This window comes from Symphalangus syndactylus, chromosome 10, assembly GCF_028878055.3.
Source record: "Symphalangus syndactylus isolate Jambi chromosome 10, NHGRI_mSymSyn1-v2.1_pri, whole genome shotgun sequence".
Classification (NCBI taxonomy): Eukaryota; Metazoa; Chordata; class Mammalia; order Primates; family Hylobatidae; genus Symphalangus; species Symphalangus syndactylus.
The window spans coordinates 62,671,633-62,690,098 of NC_072432.2; the positions used below are offsets into that span (position 1 = coordinate 62,671,633).

Here is an 18,466-nt window from a genome sequence, read left to right on the forward strand (position 1 = left end):
CTTATGTTACAGGCAAGATAAGCGGCATAAACAGGAAGATGTGTTTCACAGAGTGGCCAAAACAAATAACCAAGGAATGCAATCTGTGGGATTTGTTTCTTATATTGCACCCTGAGAATACCAGGTTCCAAGAGTTGAGGGAACTTATGTCTGTAGAGTTCTAGAGGTACCAGAATATTCTTGTAGCAGTTTAATCAGGCTTTTTGAACCTGGAATTACGTTAAAAGTTTGAGAGGAAGTATATCATTTTAGCCAGCATCTATGTAATGATAACGGGAAACAGTGAGAAAATTATCCAATTAATTTGCATCAGTTGAAGTCAATATTAAAGTAAATTTAGATGCTATAGTTTAAAAGTAATCATTTGGGGCCGGGCGCAGTGGCTCACGCCTGTAATCCCAGCACTCTGGGAGGCCGAGGTGGGTGGATCGCCTGAGGTCAGGAGTTCGAGACCAGCCTGGCCAACATGGTGAAACCCCATCTCTACTAAAATTACAAAAAATTGGCCAGGCGTGGTAGCGGGTGCCTATAATCCCAGCTACTTGGGAGGCTGAGGCAGGAGAATTGCTTGAACCCAGGAGGCAGAAGTTGCAGTGAGCCGAGATAGCACCACTACACTCCAGCCTGGGCAGCAAGAGTGAAACTCTGTCTCCAAGAAAATAATAATAATAATTGTTATTTGGGTTAGACAAGTCAGTTTATATCTTTAAAGCATTATCTACAGTCAGACTCCTCATAACTTTTTAATTGCTTTAAGCTTTATAATTTCTTTTAAAGTTTACTTTGACAATGCACCTTGCTCTGTATGTTTTCCAATGAGTATAAAAACGGTGTCATCAGTGTCTTCATGTGGTTTGTAATGATCTCAATTTATTTAAATCCTGTTTAATTTAGAGGAGGAGATGGATTCTTTCAGCATCTTAGTATGGATAGGAATTACTAGAGCCACCCATTTAAAGATTTTATTTGCATAAATATCCTGTGACCATAAGAGGCTGAGGATAAAAATAACGTGGTTATTGTCCAATTTTGCAAACATCAATAACCTATGATCCAATATCTTCACTGCTAACAAAGAGAACAGTTTCTAGTCAGTGGTGTTTAGGATACTTAATCTTCAAATCCAATAGTTTTAGTTTCGAAAGATAAAACAGAAATCTTTTTGTTGCTTTTTTCTGAAGGATAGGCTTTTTTTGCTTCAGTATGTTTGGGTTTCTCTTCCCTCTCAGCTTTCCTCAGATGAGCTTCCTCTCTGGAGTCTTCTTCTGGGGAAATATCTGTAAGTAAGGTGACGGTGTGGCCAATAAAATGACTGGAATGGAAAACGGTGGTTACACCTTGAAGGGAGGAAAGGTCTGTTTGGAAACCTAAAATGGATTCTGGGCCTTCGTGGAAAAAAATGGAAGGGACACCTGGGTGTCTTTGTGATGGGCTGGACCGTTGTGACCGGACTCCTCGGGGCGGGTGGAGGGGTGAGTGTAAAGATCTGGCAGTCGGTAGCGTCTGCGTTATTTTGTGAGTCTCCAGGAGGGGTAAATACCTCTTCTTGTCCTGTGGAGAGGAAAACACAAGTCAGGAAACAGCTCTGGTAACAGAAGCAGAAGAGTGGTTTAGAGTGGTGGCAGAGGAGAAAGATGAGAAGAGAGAATTAGAGAAATCTCAATGTATATTTGAAAGAACTGCCAATGTTCAATAAAATGAAACAGACACACCGGATGACCCAGCATTTCCACTGTGGGGAATTTACCCAAGAGAAATGAATGTTTATGTCTATAAAAAGACTTGTTCAGGGGTGTTCACAGTAGCCTTATTCATAACAGCCTAAATGGAAACAATCTAAGTGTCCGTCAACAGAAGAATGCATGAAGAAACTGTGTATATTCATACAATGAAATAATACTCAGTGACGAAAAGGAGGAACTAGTAATACCCACAATATGGATACAGCCCATGAATGCTGAGCAATAGAAGTCAGACACAGAAGTGTACATACTGTGCAACTCCCTTTATATGAAGTTCAAAAACAAGCAAAGCTAATCTATAGTTAAAAAAGAGTCAAAATAATAATTCGGCTTAGGGAAAGGATAGGTATTTTTTAGCAGAAAGTGTAGCCAGGGGCCATTCTTTAGAAATGTTTCATATCTTGATCTGGGTGGTTGTTACATAGATATGGTTATCTATATATCTATATGTATACACACACAGGTGTACATACACATATATAATTTGTATATAAACACATATATATGTACATACATATGTTTATACACATACACACATTTATATGTACCCATATGTAAAATGTAATCAAGCCTTACCTTTAAGATGTGTGGATTTTGGCCGGGCGCTGTGGCTCACGCCTGTAATCCCAGAATTTTGGGAGGCCGAGGCTGGCAGATCATGAGGTCAGGAGATCGAGACCATCCTGGCTAACATGGTGAAACCCCGCCTCTACTAAAAATACAAAAAAATTAGCAGGGCGTGGTGGCGGGCGCCTGTAGTCCCGGCTACTTGGGAGCCTGAGGCAGGAGAATGGCGTGAACCCGGGAGGCAGAGCTTGCAGTGAGCCAAAGATTGCGCCACTGCACACCAGCCTGGTGAGACTCCATCTCAAAAAAAAAAAAAAAAAAAGATGTGTGGATTTTATTGCATGTAAATTACAACTAAATAAAGAAAATTCAGCTGAAAAAAAGATCTTAATTAATGTTAAGAAAATAAAAATAACTGTTCAAAAGTTCTGCTTCAACGACCCAAGTAGTGAAATAATTTCCTAGGGGAAGGGAGGGGCCATCTACAAGCAGCAGGAGAAAGAGCACTGAGAACCAGGATACAATTATTTTTTGAGAAGAAATTTGGATCAAACCCAAGTGTCATAGTCTTCCTTGGCTGTATCATTGAATCAAATTGGCTACAAAAAAGTAATCTATTCTTTAGAAAACTGTTCCTTCACTCCCTTAGAGGCTTACATATATAGCCTGGAAAGGGCTGCCAGTGTGAATGATGATAAAATGAACTTCCCCTGTAATCCCAGCACTTTGGGAGGCCGAGGTGGGCAGATCACCTGAGGTCAGGAGTTCTAGACCAGCCTGACCAACATGGAGAAACCCCGTCTCTACTAAAAATACAAAAATTAGCCAGGTGTGGTGGCGCATGCCTGTAATCCCAGCTACTTGGGAGGCTGAGGCAGGAGAATTGCTTGAACCCGGGAGGCGGAGGTTGCAGTGAGCCGAGATTGCACCATTGCACTCCTGCCTGGACAACAAGAGCAAAACTCTGTCTCAAAAAAAAAAAAAAAAAAAAAGAAAAAAGAACTTCCCACAGGAAGTTGAGAGTGCTGAGGCACTTATAAAGGACTAGATTCCCCTCTCGTTTGGGACAGTTGAATTCAGGTTTCTTGGCTGTATTGGATATGCTTGTTATTTGCCTATGTCCACAGTCCCTCATACATATTCTGTTTCATCGATGAACCCTGGAAATATCAGTTGTCAGTCCTACACACCTTCTGGCTGCGGCTGATTGGACCACTGATAGACACTCAACTCATTCATTGTCTGGTCAGTGACCAATCAGATTCTCACTTAAGAATTAAGCCACAGTGGAAGACATCAGTGGAAGGTGTAGAGCAGGGGCTGGAGTGTCAGATTTTGTCCTGTGGAATGTTGAGAATGCAGAGAAGCCAGTCTGCACATAGAAGCAGCAAAATAGGGAAGGCTTCTGGGACAGAGGAAGAGACCAGAAGCCTTGTGGTAATAGAGTGATGTTGGGAGTAGCATCCTTGGTGTTTTTTTTTTTTTCAACGGAGTCTCCAGCTGTTGCCCAGGCTGGAGTGCAGTGGTGCGATCTCGGCTCACTGCAGCCTCCACCTCCTGGGTTCAAGTGATTCTCCTGCCTCAGCCTCTTGAGTAGCTGGGATTACAGGTGCCCACCACCACGTCTAGCTAATTTTTGTATTTTTAGTAGAGATGGGGTTTCGCCATGTTGGCCAGGCTGGTCTCGAACTCGTGACCTCAAGTGATCCACTTGCCTTGGGCCTCCCAAAGTGCTGGTATTATAGGCGTGAGCCACCATGGCCGGCCAGTTTTTGGCTTTTCAGGGAGCCCTAGCTATTCTTCTTTTTTTTTTTTTTTTTTGAGATGGAGTCTCGCTCTGTCGCCCAGGCTGGAGTGCAGTGGCACAATCTCGGCTCACTGCAAGCTCCGCCTCCCGGGTTCACGCCATTCTCCTGCCTCAGCCTCCGAGTAGCTGGGACCACAGGCGCCCGCCACCACGCCCGGCTAATTTTCTTTGTATTTTTAGTAGAGATGGGGTTTCACCGTGGTCTCGATCTCCTGACCTCGTGATCCACCCGCCTTGGCCTCCCAAAGTGCTGGGATTACAAGCGTGAGCCACCGCGCCCGGCCAGGGAGCCCTAGCTATTCTTAAGTTTCTTGGAGATGTCCTTATAATAATCAATCCACCTCCAGCTCTACTTGTTTCTAAAGCTAGCTTGAATGGGTGTCTGTTCCTTGAACAAAATACCAACCCCTTCTCCCATAGCTTTCAGGGTACATTGAAACTCTAAAACTGAAACTAGATTGAGACACTTTAAACTACAGAAAATGACCAAATCCCACATTAGTCGCTTTTTTTCTGGTAAGTTCTGAACCTTACAGGAAGAAGACATTCTGCCAAGAATCTAGTCGCTAGGAGAGAAGCTAGTCTCTTTTTTTTTTCTTTGAGATGGAGTTTTCCTCTGCAGGCTGGAGTGCAGTGGCGCTATCTCGGCTCATTGCAAGCTCCACCTCCTGGGGTTCACGCCATTCTTCTGCCTCAGCCTCCCAAGTAGCTAGGACTACAGGTGCCTGGCACCATGCCAGGCTAATTCTTTTTTTAAAAATATTTTTAGTAGAGACGGGGTTTCACCGTGTTAGCCAGGCTGGTCTCGATCTCCTGACCTTGTGATCCGCCCGCCTCGGCCTCCAAAAGTGCTGGGATTACAGGCATGGCCACCACGCCTAGCCAAGCTAACCTCTGTTTTAAGCCCCATTTTGACATTTTGCTGTCAGCTCAGGCTTAACAAGGCCTTGAGCTCTGCCACTAGGTTAACTGTGCTCCAGCTGTTAAAAACCACCCACCCACCAGCCTCTTGTGCTCATCTCATTTCTAGAAACCTGAAGCTACTCTCTAAATCCTCCTCTAACAGTTGAGTTTCAGAGCCTGCAAGGCAGGTTTTCTCTGACTCTGGGATGTCCAGTAGTGTTCAGTGCTGTCTTTTTCTGGAAATTTTCAAGGGTGCAAGATCAAGGTATAAGCTTGCTTCAATCACGTACCCAGGAATGTGGGCAGGACCACATAAAACCACATTCTTCCAAACAAACTAGACCTATGGTGATTCTATCGAGTCTCTAGTTAGCTAGCACAAGTGTCCTAAAATGTGGGAGCAATAGTGATTGGTTTGGGAACCTGTCACATCTTACGAAGTTAGGGCCACACATCTGAGAAAGTGGGTTGATGCCGTTTATGGTCTCTGACTTCAGCTGATCTAATACTGCTCATTAATTCTTTTATCTTTGTTCTTCTCTGTTCCTTATCTTCTAAACATTTGCTATCTCCTCGAATTTCCCTCAAAATTTTCATTCTTCGTTCATCTGAAGAATTTGCTTTGAAACTCTACCTTTCTAAGTTGATTAATCAGCTTCATATTCTGGAGAGAAAGCTGAGGTAAGCTACCATGAACTTCTTTGGTTCCTACTCCTCTCTCTTTAAAGTCTGTACACCTACTGATTCCACTTCTCCCCCTATTTAATCCACTGGAATCTAACCCTGCCTCCTTCCCTCTCCAAAAGCCACTTTGGCAACAGTCATCAATTGTCCTGGGCTTCTGAAAAGGTGGTTGCAGATGCCCAGAGCACTCTTTGCCTGGCTAACTCCTATTCAATTTCAAGTCTCTCTCTCTCTTTTTTGTCAGGGAGGCCTTTCCTACCCAGAGGCTTGGTTAAAACCCTTTGCAACATGCTTTCGTAGTACCCTGTGCATCCACTTTCATCATGCTCATCAGCTGTGTGATTATTATTCAGTGGCTATCTGCCTGCTCCACTGAAAGATCTACGTGACCGTCTTATAGACTGCTGCCTCCGCATCCCTAGCACGGTGCCTCCAGTACAATTGAATTGATTGAGAGAAATCTCAGTTTCTATAATTGCAAAGTTACCAAGTTCCTGCTTCTCAGGAGTAGTGTGTTGAATAATAAGCAAATATTTCCCCTTACGTAACATACTGACATGCTATCAAAGGCACTGGATGTCAAAGATGAGAGCTCTTCTGCAACCTTAATAAGACCAAAGTAGGTCAAATATTTAAATGCAGATTAAAAACATTTTGAGAGGCAGAACAGCAAAGTGTTTAAAAGGATAGGCTCTAGAGCCAGGCTTCCTGAGCCCTGCCATTTAATAACTGGGTGAACATAGATAGATTCCTTAACCTCTTTGAGTGTCATTTTCCTCCTTTGTAAAATGAAGAAAATAATACTACCCATCTCATCATCTCTTTGTGAGTGTTACCGGAAATAAAATGTGTAAAGTGCTGAGAACACTGTTGGACGTACAGTTCGCACTTAATAAGTGTTAGCTATGGTTACTAATCTTGAATGTTATGGAAACATTCTGTTAGCCTGAGCACCATTTTCTTAGGCCCATAAAATTTGTGCATTAAAGATAGGGCTACTGGCCGGGCGCAGTGGCTCACGCCTGTAATCCCAGCACTTTGGGAGGCCGAGGTGGGCGGATCACCTGAGGTTGGGAGTTCGAGACCAGCCTGACTAACATGGAGAAACCTCATCTCTACTAAAAATACAAAATTAGCCGGGCGTGGTGGTGCGTGCCTGTAATCCCAGCTTCTCGGGGGGCTGAGGCAGGAGAATCACTTGAACCCGGGAGGCGGAGGTTGTGGTGAGCCGAGATCGTGCCATTGCACTCCAGCCTGGGCAACAAGAGCAAAACTCCGTCTCAAAAATTAAAGATAGGGCTACTGGGGACACATGTTACTAGAATAGGACCTCCCCAATGACAGGGACTGTTGACTTTTGGTCACTGCCGGTGTCTCCAGCACCTAGAATAGTCCCTGGCTTATAGTGGTGCTCAGTAAATACTTGATGAATTAAATGGTCAGGCCGACCTTGAATGTTCCTCTCTGTATATTTTTGTGGAGTTCAGCGAGTATTTAATTTCAGTCCCAGAAAATCTGCAGTAATAATTTATATTAAAAATTGGCTGGGTGTGGTGGCTCACACTTACAAGCCCAGCACTTTGGGAGGCCAAGCCAGGCAGATTACTTAAGCTCAGGAGTTCAAGACCAGCCTGGCCAACACGGTGAAACCTCGTCTCTACTAAAAATACAAAAATTAGCCGGGCATGGTGGCGGACACTTGTAATCCCAGCTACTCCGGAGGCTGAGGCAGGAGAATCATTTGAACCCAGGCGGTGGAGGTTGCAGTGAGCTGAGATGGTGCCACTGCACATTCCAGCCTGGGCGACAGAGGGAGACTCTGTCTCAAACAAACAAACAAACAAAAAATTAGAGTATAATAGAATAAACAAGGCAAAATATTGCTTGGAATTTGAGTATCAGTTTTAAGGTGGTTTATTATAGTCTAGACATGAAATTCATAGCATACCAACAACTACTTTAAAAACAAGTACTTTTGAAAAAAAAGATAATGATGAAAGACCTTTTTTTTATAATTACCTATACTCTGTGGTTATTTGGGCAGACAAAGCTGGCTTGCAGTGAACTATACTGATTTTAAGAGAAGTCAGCTTTCTACTTAAAGTATGCAGTTCTTGCCTTACATGGTGCATGGAGTCTTGGAAACTAATTCTCATGTGCTTTCAGACTTGAGCCAGAAAGAATAAGTTCTATGATTGATTTTTACTCACAATAACTGCAAGACTCAATTTATTTTGTAGACTCACAGAATGACTATCTTGGTCAAATCTCTAATTTCACAGATCAAATATCGGAGCCCAGAAAGTATCAGACAGGCCTCTTTCAATTCTATGCTGTGAGTCAAGTTGTTTCAACAAAGTACAGGTTACTACATTAGGGGGCTCTGGCAAACGCAGAGATGATTAAGATTAAGAGCCTGAGCTCAAGGAGTGGGCAGATGCTATGAAGCCAGGGATCTGCAGTACAGAGCAGATGCCATACGTGCCGTAGGTGATGCACAAGTAGCTGTAAGAATTCAAAGGTGTCAGGAAGAGAAACTGCAATTTTAAAATTATTATGTCTTAACAAAGACTTCGTAAAGGCAAAATCGTAGTGGCATTTAAATGTTGTGCCTTAAAGCAGAATTGCAACAAACAGAGGTGAAAGCAAGAGGAGGGAGCAGCTGTGGTTGCTACCGTGCATCAGTGAGAAGAGGGTGAGTATGGAGATCCACACATGACCTTGTCGGGCAGACCCAGGGTGTGTGTGAATGAGTGATGAACTGCAAGCAGGGCTGCTGGGATAGAATGAAGCTACATTTGAAGGACTTCGAGGGATTGTAGGGAACAGTGAGCCAAATTCGGAAATCAAATCTGATGTTTTAATGGGTGTTTTGTTTTTTGAGACAGAGTTTCACTCTCGTTCCCCAGGCTGGAGTGCAATGGCACGATCTCGGCTCATGGCAACCTCCACCTCCCAGGTTCAAGCGATTCTCCTGCCTCAGCCTCCCGAGTAGCTGGGATTACAGGCATGTGCCACCACACCTGGCTAATTTTGTATTTTTTGTAGAGATGGGGTTTCTCCATGTTGGTCAGGCTGGTCTCGAACTCCCAACCTCAGGTGATCTGCCCGCCTTGGCCTCCCAAAGTGCTGGGATTACAGGTGTGAGCTACTGCACCCAGCCTCAGGGGGTGTTTTAAAGATGTGAATAAAATAAATCTCTAATCTCATTATAACTTGCTTAGCTATGTGTTTACAAAGCCTCCTGAAGAGCGGTTCACTTTTTGCAGAGAAAGTGGCAGGTGGCTAATTTTGTTTTATGATGCTTCTTTTAGATGTCACTTTTAGCAGGTGAGGCTTGGGGGCCTTGCCTTGGGATATGGGGGCAGGTTTTGTTCATAATCTATGCTGTTCCCTGATTGCCAGAGTGTGTGCAGAGGTTGGATCTGAGTGGATCCACAACCAGCTCTTATGTCTCTCCCTCTCTGCTGTCTATTGTGACCTCTGAGGGATGGGAACAGGGAATCTGTCTGGGGATGAGCAGGGTTTGGCTGAGCCCCTGCAAAGCCCCCTCCCCAAGACATGTGAAAGGGGCGAAGGGCTCTGTTTGACTCCTAGGTCCATCTTCCCTAAACAGCATCTAGTTTTGGAATTAAAATAAACTGAAGAAAAGGTTAGATCTAGGCTCCCCAAGATTTCCTTCCCTTGTATTTCCCTCTTTTCATCCCTTCCCCAGGCTTTTCTTTCCCTTTCCTAGGTGTTTGCAAACCAATTCTAAGGCTCAGGACACATTTTGTAGTGGGAACAAAGAAAGAGAATAGGAACAGTTGAGAAATGGAATCTAATATAATCCTAAAGAAAGAAACCTGTGCCCACCTCTGTGGCACCAAAATGCAGCTCAATAGATGTGATTAATTAAAGCAATGAACAAAGACTAAATACCCACCATGTGCAAATTAATATGCTGCTGGAGATAGAAAGTGGACAGTGCTGTAATTCAAAGTGGAATTGTTAGCTTTGTAACCATAATAACTAGTATTTGTATAGTGTTTTTAGCTTGAAGAGTTTTTCACAGATGATAGCTTATTTGGTCCTTGCAAACCCCGTAACAATGGATATTATTAATATTGTCACTTCACATATGAGGAGTCTGATACTCAGAGATGTTAAGTTTGTCTAAAGTCACAGAGCTATTGCTGAGACGAGGACCAAGGTCTTCAGGTGACAAAATCCAACCTCCTTCTCTTTAACCACACAGGCTGATGGAAGCTGAGGTAAATATTTCCAATTTATGGGAACGTATAATCATGGAGCCAGTTTTGTCTTTTCCTACAACTTATTAATTAGTGGACCCACAGTAGAATAAAAGCAAAACCCTTACCTTCTGCCACAGTTACCACCAACCAGCATACCAGTAACCAGTATGAGAAGCAGTGTCTGTGAGCCATGGCTTCTACTGAGCAGTCACTGCGTTGAACCCGATGTTGCTTTAAAGGGCCGTTGGTGAGTCACCAGCAGCCTGATTCAGGTAATTTGCATTTGCACAGTGGACCACAGTGATCAGGGCTTGCGGTGTGAGGGTAAGAAATAATCAAGGAAATACCAGACAGTATTTGTCAACCAGAAGCTTCTTGGAATGACAGCCAGATATCAATCATCTCTCCTCAGAGGGGGATTTTGGACAACCACGCCTTCACCATCCTTCTAATCCCTCAAATCTTCTCCCATGTTAGTGCCTTTTAGTTGTGTATATCAGCCTTCCTCTACAAGAGAAATAAGCTGTCCAGAAACATGCAACAGTGCTTCGCTCTGTGCAGCTTATCTACTTAAAAAGCGAAACAAGAGGGAGAGGGCATTACCCGGAGGCTTCCTGACCCCGGTGGTTTGCAGTGGAGAGTTGGGGATCATTCTTAGGCCCCCAACCAGGTTTTATGCTGCTTCTCTGCTCTGCTTTTGTCCAGGAGGCGAGGGCAGCAGAATCAGGAAGTGATCTTCCCTAGTGGTCGTGATGGTCACTGTCTAAACAAACATAAACATTTGGGAGAGTAACTTAGTGAGTCGTCCTTTCACGGCTCCTCCTGATTCACCATATTGCATATAAGATGGACATGACATGTCTACGTCCAGTTGGTTTCCTGAGAGAAAGACTTCATCAGCTGCTGGATATATGAGAGGGGATTGTCACAGGTGATTAAGAACATGGACCTAGGAGTTAGGTAAAATTCCAGTCTTTGTTCCTTTTCTTACTAGCTGAGTGACTGTGGTGAGTCCCTGAGACTTGCTGAAGCCTCAGGGGCCTCATCTGTAAGATGGGACTTGTGGTATTACCCTCAGAGGAATTTGTGAATTAAGGAGATCCTTTTTTTTTTTTTTAGGGTTTTTAAATTTTATTTTACTTTATTATCATTATACTTTAAGTTTTAGGGTACATGTGCACAATGTGCAGGTTTGTTACATATGTATACATGTGCCATGTTGGTGTACTGCACCTATTAACTCGTCATTTAGCATTAGGTATATCTCCTAATGCTATCCCTCCCTCCTCCTCCCACCCCACAACAGTCCCCGGAGTGTGATGTTCCCCTTCCTGTGTCCATGTGTTCTCATTGTTCAATTCCCACCTATGAGTGAGAACATGCCATGTTTGTTTTTTTGTCCTTGCAATAGTTTGCTGAGAATGATGATTTCCAGTTTCATCCATGTCCCTACAAAGGACAGGAACTCATCATTTTTATGGCTGCATAGTATTCCGTGGTGTATATGTGCCACATTTTCTTAATCCAGTCTATCGTTGTTGGACATTTGGGTTGGTTCCAAGTCTTTGCTACTGTGAATAGTGCCGCAATAAACATACGTGTGCATGTATCTTTATAGAAGACTGATTTATAGTCCTTTGGGTATATACCCAGTAATGGGATGGCTGGGTCAAATGGTATTTCTAGTTCTAGATCCCTGAGGAATTCCCACACTGACTTCCACAATGGCTGAACTAGTTTACAGTCCCACCAACAATGTAAAAGTGTTCCTATTTCTCCACATCCTCTCCAGCACCTGTTGTTTCCTGACTTTTTAATGATGGCCATTCTAACTGGTGTGAGATGGTATCTCATTGTGGTTTTGATTTTCATTTCTCTGATGGCCAGTGATGATGAGCATTTTTTCATGTGTTTTTTGGCTGCATAAATGTCTTCTTTTGAGAATTGTCTGTTCATATCCTTTGCCCACTTTTTGATAGGGTTGTTTTTTTCTTGTAACTGGATCCCTTCCTTACATCTTATACAAAAATTAATTCAAGACGGATTAAAGACTTACATGTTAGACCTAAAACCATAAAAACCCTAGAAGAAAACCTAGGCAATACCATTCAGGACATAGGCATGGGCAAGGACTTCATTTCTAAAACACCAAAAGCAATGGCAACAAAAGCCAAAATTGACAAATGGGATCTAATGAAACTAAAGAGCTTCTGCACAGCAAAAGAAACTACCATCAGAGTGAACAGGCAACCTACAGAATGGGAGAAAATTTTCACAACCTACTCATCTGACAAAGGGCTAACATCCAGAATCTACAATGAACTCAAACAAACTTACAAGGAGATGCTTAAAAAATTTTTTTTTTTAAAATTTCAATATCTTTTGGGATATGAGTGGTTTTTGGTTACATGGATGGACTCTATGGTGGTGAACTCTGAGATTTTAGTGCACTCATCACCCGAGCAGTGTACACTGCACCCAATATGTAGTCTTTATCCCTCAACCCCTTCCCAACCTCCCCCACCCCTAGCCTCTAAAGTCCATTATATCATTCTGTATGTCTTTGTGTCCTCATAGCTCAGCTCCCACTTATAAGTGAGAACATACGATATTTGGTTTTCCATTCCTGAGTTACTTAACTTGGAATAATGGCCTCCAACTCCATCCAAGTTGCTGCAAAAGACATTATTTCATTTTTTTAATGGCTGACTAGTAGTCCACAGTGTATTTCTACCATATTTTCTTTATCCACTCATTGGTTGATGGCTACTTAGTTGGTTTCATATCAAGGAGATAATTGACATACAGCTCCAACCACAGTGCCTGGCCTGTGAAAGGGAGTGTTTGTGATTGTCATTAAATTATAATAACCCCAACTGATAATTTATTCTCCTAGGAGGCTGTACTTGCCAAATCAGTTAATCACGGAAAAGACCTCCACTTTAACCAGAACATTTTCCTGGGTATCATATGAAAAAAAAAAACAAAAACAAATTAAACATGGTCCCTGTATTTGAAGGACTGACAATCTAACAAGAGAGGCTGTGTGAACTGAAAATCAAAATGAATAAGGATGCAAACACTCACAGATAGAAAATGGAAAGTTCCTCAGGCTTGATGTTAGTCCTAGGCAAACTTCCAGAACAGATAATCAGATGGATGATTTGTCAGCAGTTTGAAAAGGAATCAGGAAACATCCAGGACAGGTTGAGTTCCTTAGACTACCCACTCATTCAATAATTCTGTATTGACTTTTATTTATTCAGTGTCAGACACTGGTCGAGGTGCCGGGGCTAAAGATAAGATTCCTGCTGTCATGGAACTTATAATCTAGGAGACATTAAAAATTAACTCGGGAATAACAATAAAGGGTTTTGAGTGCTAAGAGAGAGAAAGGACTGAAGGCTATGGGAGAATGAATCAGAGAAACACAGTCTATAATTTAACATCAATGGGTCAGTATCACATATGCTACTTTGTCCCCTGCATTGGAAATACACTACAATGCCAATAGAATTAGATTCACATAATCACTTTAGCCACTGCCCGGTGTTTCATTTTATAGATTTACTGTAATTTATTTAACCAAACTTTTAACTGATGGACATTTCTGTTATTTCTTCTGATTCTCTTTCTTTTTTGTTTTGGAATGCTAATGAGCTTGCATCTTAAACGTTGATGAAAATGAACAACAAAACAAAATAACTTATTTTTTCATTCAAATCTATTGTTCTGAAGTTTATAAAATAAAGGAACAAAATGTTAAAAGGAACACTTTTTTTTTCTTTTGAGATGGAGTTTCACTCTGTTGCATAGGCTGGAGTGCAGTGGTGCGATCTTGGCTCATGGCAACCTCTGCTTCCCGGGATCAAGCAATTCTTGTGCTTCAGCCTCCCAAGTAGCTGGGATTACAGGCTACTCGGGAGGCTGAGGCATGAGTGTGCGCCACCACACCTAGCGATTTTTTTTGTATTTTTGGTAGAGACGGGATTTTGTCATGTTGGCCAGGCTGGTCTCAAATGCCTGACCTCAGGTGATCTGCCCACCTCAACCTCCCAAAATGCTGTGATTACAGGTGTGTGCCACCGTGCCTGGCCAAGGAACACAATTTTAAAAAATTTTATCAAATTCTTATCCAGCAGAAAATTCTAACATTTCTTTATTATTAGTGTATAGAATAACTAAGTCTCGGCATATCTTATGTCTTTGTATGTTACATATAGAGTGGAGCCAAGTGTTTCACAACACACAAAATCAATGAAACTGGTGTGAAGTTATCAGATTCATTTGCCAAAATCCTTATACCTTAAAAATATGAAACTATTTCTGAAAGCTTATTTCAAATGCAGTAGTTTTGGTAAAAATATCTTTTTAGTCATATACTTTAATTATCCACAAATCATCTAGTTGCAGACTGATCAATGAGACTCTAATGTCTATGTTTCCCAATGTCAAGAAGGCTATAAATGGCTTTGAGTCACAGTTGTTAATCCAGTGTGTTAAGGGGAAGGGCCCATGTACGTAGGCCGGTTTGTGTTAGGTCTTTTTCTCACAATAACCTTATGAGGTATTGAGAGGAGTTACATTTCTTTCCTCAAGACTGAAAGACATTAAATGGTAAGATTGTGAGTCAGAACTGAGATTTTTCTGATTCCAAAATTTATGGTTTTTCTTCTAATTAAATATACAGTCATATGCTATATAATGACGTCTTGTCAATGACAGATTGCATATATGACAGTGGTTCCATAAGATTATAATGGAGCTGAAAAATTCCTATTGCCTAGTGACTTTGTAGACCCCATAAAGTCATAGCACAATACATTACTCACATGTTTGTGCTGATGATCCTGGTATAAACAAACCTGCTGCACTGCTAGTCGTGAAAAAAGTATAGCACTTACAGTTATGCATAGTACATAATACTTGGTAATGATAAATGACTATATTACTGGTTTATGCATTTACTATACTATAGTTTTCATTGTTATTTAAGACTGTACTCCTTCTATTTACAAAAAAGAAGTTTGTTCTAAAATAGCTTCAGGCAGGTCCTTCAGGAAGTAATCCAGAAGAAGGCATGGTTATCACAGCAGATGGCAGCTCTATGCATGTTATTGCCCCTGAAGATCTTCCAGTGGAACAAGATGTGGAGGTGGAAGACAGTGACAGTGATGATCCTGACCCTGTGTAGGTCTAGGCTAATGTATATGTTTGTTTCTTAGTTTTTAATAAAAAAGTTTAAAAAGTAAAAAAAAATAAAAATTTTAGAAATAGAATAAAACTTATAGAATAAGAATACAAAGAGTATGTTTATACTACTGTACAATGTGTTTGTATTTTAAGCTAAGTGTTATTACAAAAGGTCAAAAGGTTAAAACTTTTTAATTTAGACCGGTGCAGTGGCTCACGCCTTTAATCCTAGCACTTTGGGAGGCCGAGGCAGGCAGATCACGAGGCCAGGAGATCGAGACCATCCTGGCTAACATGGTGAAACCCCATCTCTATTAAAAATACAAAAAATTAGCTGGGCATGGTGGCGGGCGCCCGTAGTCCTGGTTACTGAGGAGGCTGAGGCAGAAGAAAGGCATGAATCCAGGAGGCAGAGCTTGCAGTGAGCCGAGATTGGGCCACTGCATTCCAGCCTGGGTGACAGAGCAAGACTCCGTCTCAAAAAAAAAAAATTAAATTAATTAAATTAATAAAATTTATTTATTTTTTCAGACAGAGTTTCACTCTTTTGCCCAGGCTGGAGTGCAATGGTGCAATCTCGGGTCAACACTGCAACTTCCACCTCCTGGGTTCAAGCAATTCTCCTGCCTCAGCCTCCGGAGTAGCTGAAATTATAGGCATGCAACACCATGCCCAGCTAATTTTTGTATTTTTAGTAGAGACGGAGTTACACCATGTTGCTCAGACTGGTCTCGAACTCCTGACCTCAGATGATCCACCTGCCTTGGCCTCCCAAAGTGTTGGGATTACAGGCGTGAGTCACTGCGCCTGGCCAAATTTAATGTTTTTAATTTAAAGATTTATAAAGTAAAACAGTTAGATAAGGTTAATTTATTATTGAAGAAAATATTTCCATAAATTTAGTATAGCCTAAGTGTGCAGTGTTTATGATGTCTTCAGGAGTGTAATGTCCTTCACGTTCACACACCCCTCATTCACTCACTGCCCCACCCAGAGCAACTTCCCATCCTGCAAGCTCCATTCGTGGTAAGTACCTTATACAGGTGTATTTTTTTAAATCGTTTATATGATATTTTTACTCTTCCTTTTCTATGTTTGGATATACAAACACTTACCATTGTGTTACAACTGCCTACAGCATTCAGTACAGTAATATGCTCTACAGGTTTGTAGCCTAAGAATAATAGGCCTATACCATATAGCCTAAGTGTGTAGTAGGCTATACCAACTATGTTTGTGTAATGCCTACTATGATGTTGGCACAATGATGAAATTGCCTAATGATGCATTTCTTAGAGAATATCCATTTTGTTAAGCAATTCATGACTGAATTCACTTTGTTTTAAACATCCATCCATCCATCCATTCATTCATTCGTTCACTCACTAATTCATTAGTGTATTTATGTTCTTATTTTAATGGGCTCTTTTGCTTTATATCCTTCTTCTTAACAACCTGTGAGAAAGGAGGCTCTTTCCTGCCGGCACCACTTAGGAAAGTCCCAGGGAAGATCTCTGGTTGGCCAAGCCTAGGTCTTGTGGCTGGGGAGGGCGGGAAGGGTCCATTACTAGAGGAAGTGCGGGGACAGCAGAGACTGGGCCACTGGGAATGTCAGCTGAGGAGCTATCCTGATTTGTGTCTAGTACACCTATAGCATCAAGTGGCCTTCCCACCCAATCAATCCCAGTATGTGTGTGTTACTCAGAATGCCGGATAACAGGTATAGGAAAATCAATGTTCCTGTGAAAAAGAAAAGAGAACAACTTTTTATGACCCAAAGCCTGGGATTGCTATAAACAATACTTATACTGTAATGCTTCCTTGTGGGGAGAATGTTAGGAAATAGTTGTCAGTGACTGTAGGATCTTGTGGTTCAGTGACATCTTGGCATGTGAACTTGTCCCAACCAATTGTCAACCAAGACGGAATTGTTCATTGGTTTGTCTGTTCAGTGTCTGTGTCTAAGTCACCTTGAAAAAAAGTTTCCAATATATGTAGTGAGACATATTGTCACAGAAGGAATACTAATCTAAGAAGGCTTTGTTGAACTTCTTAGGGGAAAGTTCCTGATGTCCTCCACCACAGGTTTGGAGCCCAGAGAAGCAGGGCCTCTGGCACCTGGGAGTGTAGCTTAGGGAGTTGAACTTTGCTGTCTCATCACTTAGTTCATTCAACAACTATTTATTGGGTGCCCACTATCCACCAGACACTATTCTAGGGGCTTGGGATACAGGTAAAAATACCTGTTCCAGTGGAGTTAACATTCTAGTGTGGTGGAGACAGAGAATAAGCAATAAATACAACACATGAGTAAATTAGTTAATATGTTAGAATATTCCAAAATAGGTGCTATAAAAAACAAAGATGATCAGGTTAAGGAATGTGGGGGAGTTGGAATTTTAATTAGAAGATGATATTCTGGTGGGCACCGTGGCTCATGCCTGTAGTCCCAGCACTTTGGGTGGCTGAGGTGGGCAGATCATTTGATCCCAGGAATTAGGAGTTCGAGATTGGCCTGGGCAACATGGGAAAACACTATCTTTACAGAAAATACAAAAATTATCCAGGTGTGGTGGCCCATACCTGTAGTTCCAGCTACTTGGGAGGCTGAGGTGGGAGGATCACTTGAGCCTGGGAGGTCGAGGCTGCAGTGAGCTGATTGCACCACTGCACATCAGCCTGGGTGACAGTGAGACCCTGTCTCAAAAAAAAAAAAAAGGAAAAAAAAGGTATTCCAACAAGGACTTGAGGGAGGTGGGTAAACTATCCATGTGCATATCTGGAGGAAGAATGTATCAGGCAGAGAGTACAACCAGTGCCAAGGTCCTGAGACCGAAGTAGGCTTGGGATGTAACTCAGGACAGCAGGGAGACTGTTGTAGCTGAGGCTGAGTGAGTCAGGCAGACAGGCATAGAAGAGGTCAAAGATTAATGGGAGGGGAGATAATTATTCTGAGTGAAATGGGAGCCACTGGAGGGTTTTTCAGAGAGGTGTAACATAATCTTACATTTAAAAAGGACAACTCTGGTCACTGTAGAGATGGCTGGGGGCAGGACGGTCCTGCTACAGCAGACAGCTGCAGTAGTTTTGTGGGGAGATGATGTGACTCAGATTGGGATGGTAGTGGTGGAGGTGTGAGAAATGGGGAAATTCAGGGCATATTTTGAAGGTAGAATTGACAGGATCTCCTGATGAACTGGAAGAGGGTGTGAGAGACACCGGGGAGTCACAGATAATACCATGGCTTTTGGTCTGAGCATTTGACCGCTGGTTAGGTGTGTTCAGATGATGAGATTATGGTTGAATTAAAAAAAAAGTTATTATTTATTTTTTTT

At 42.1% G+C, this 18,466-nt stretch overlaps 2 protein-coding genes across 2 annotated transcripts in view; one reads left to right on the forward strand and one right to left on the reverse strand.

Moving 5' to 3' along the window:
* Positions 1 to 18,466, forward strand: part of CDKL2 (cyclin dependent kinase like 2) — a 93,037-nt gene that overhangs the window by 69,306 nt on the left and 5,265 nt on the right. The window lies entirely within an intron of this gene.
* ODAPH (odontogenesis associated phosphoprotein) lies at positions 955 to 10,190 on the reverse strand. The gene is given in 4 exon segments (XM_055297335.2): positions 955 to 1,197; positions 1,200 to 1,551; positions 9,629 to 9,672; positions 10,064 to 10,190. Coding segments are annotated over 4 exon segments (528 nt in total). The 5' UTR covers positions 10,131 to 10,190; the 3' UTR covers positions 955 to 1,132.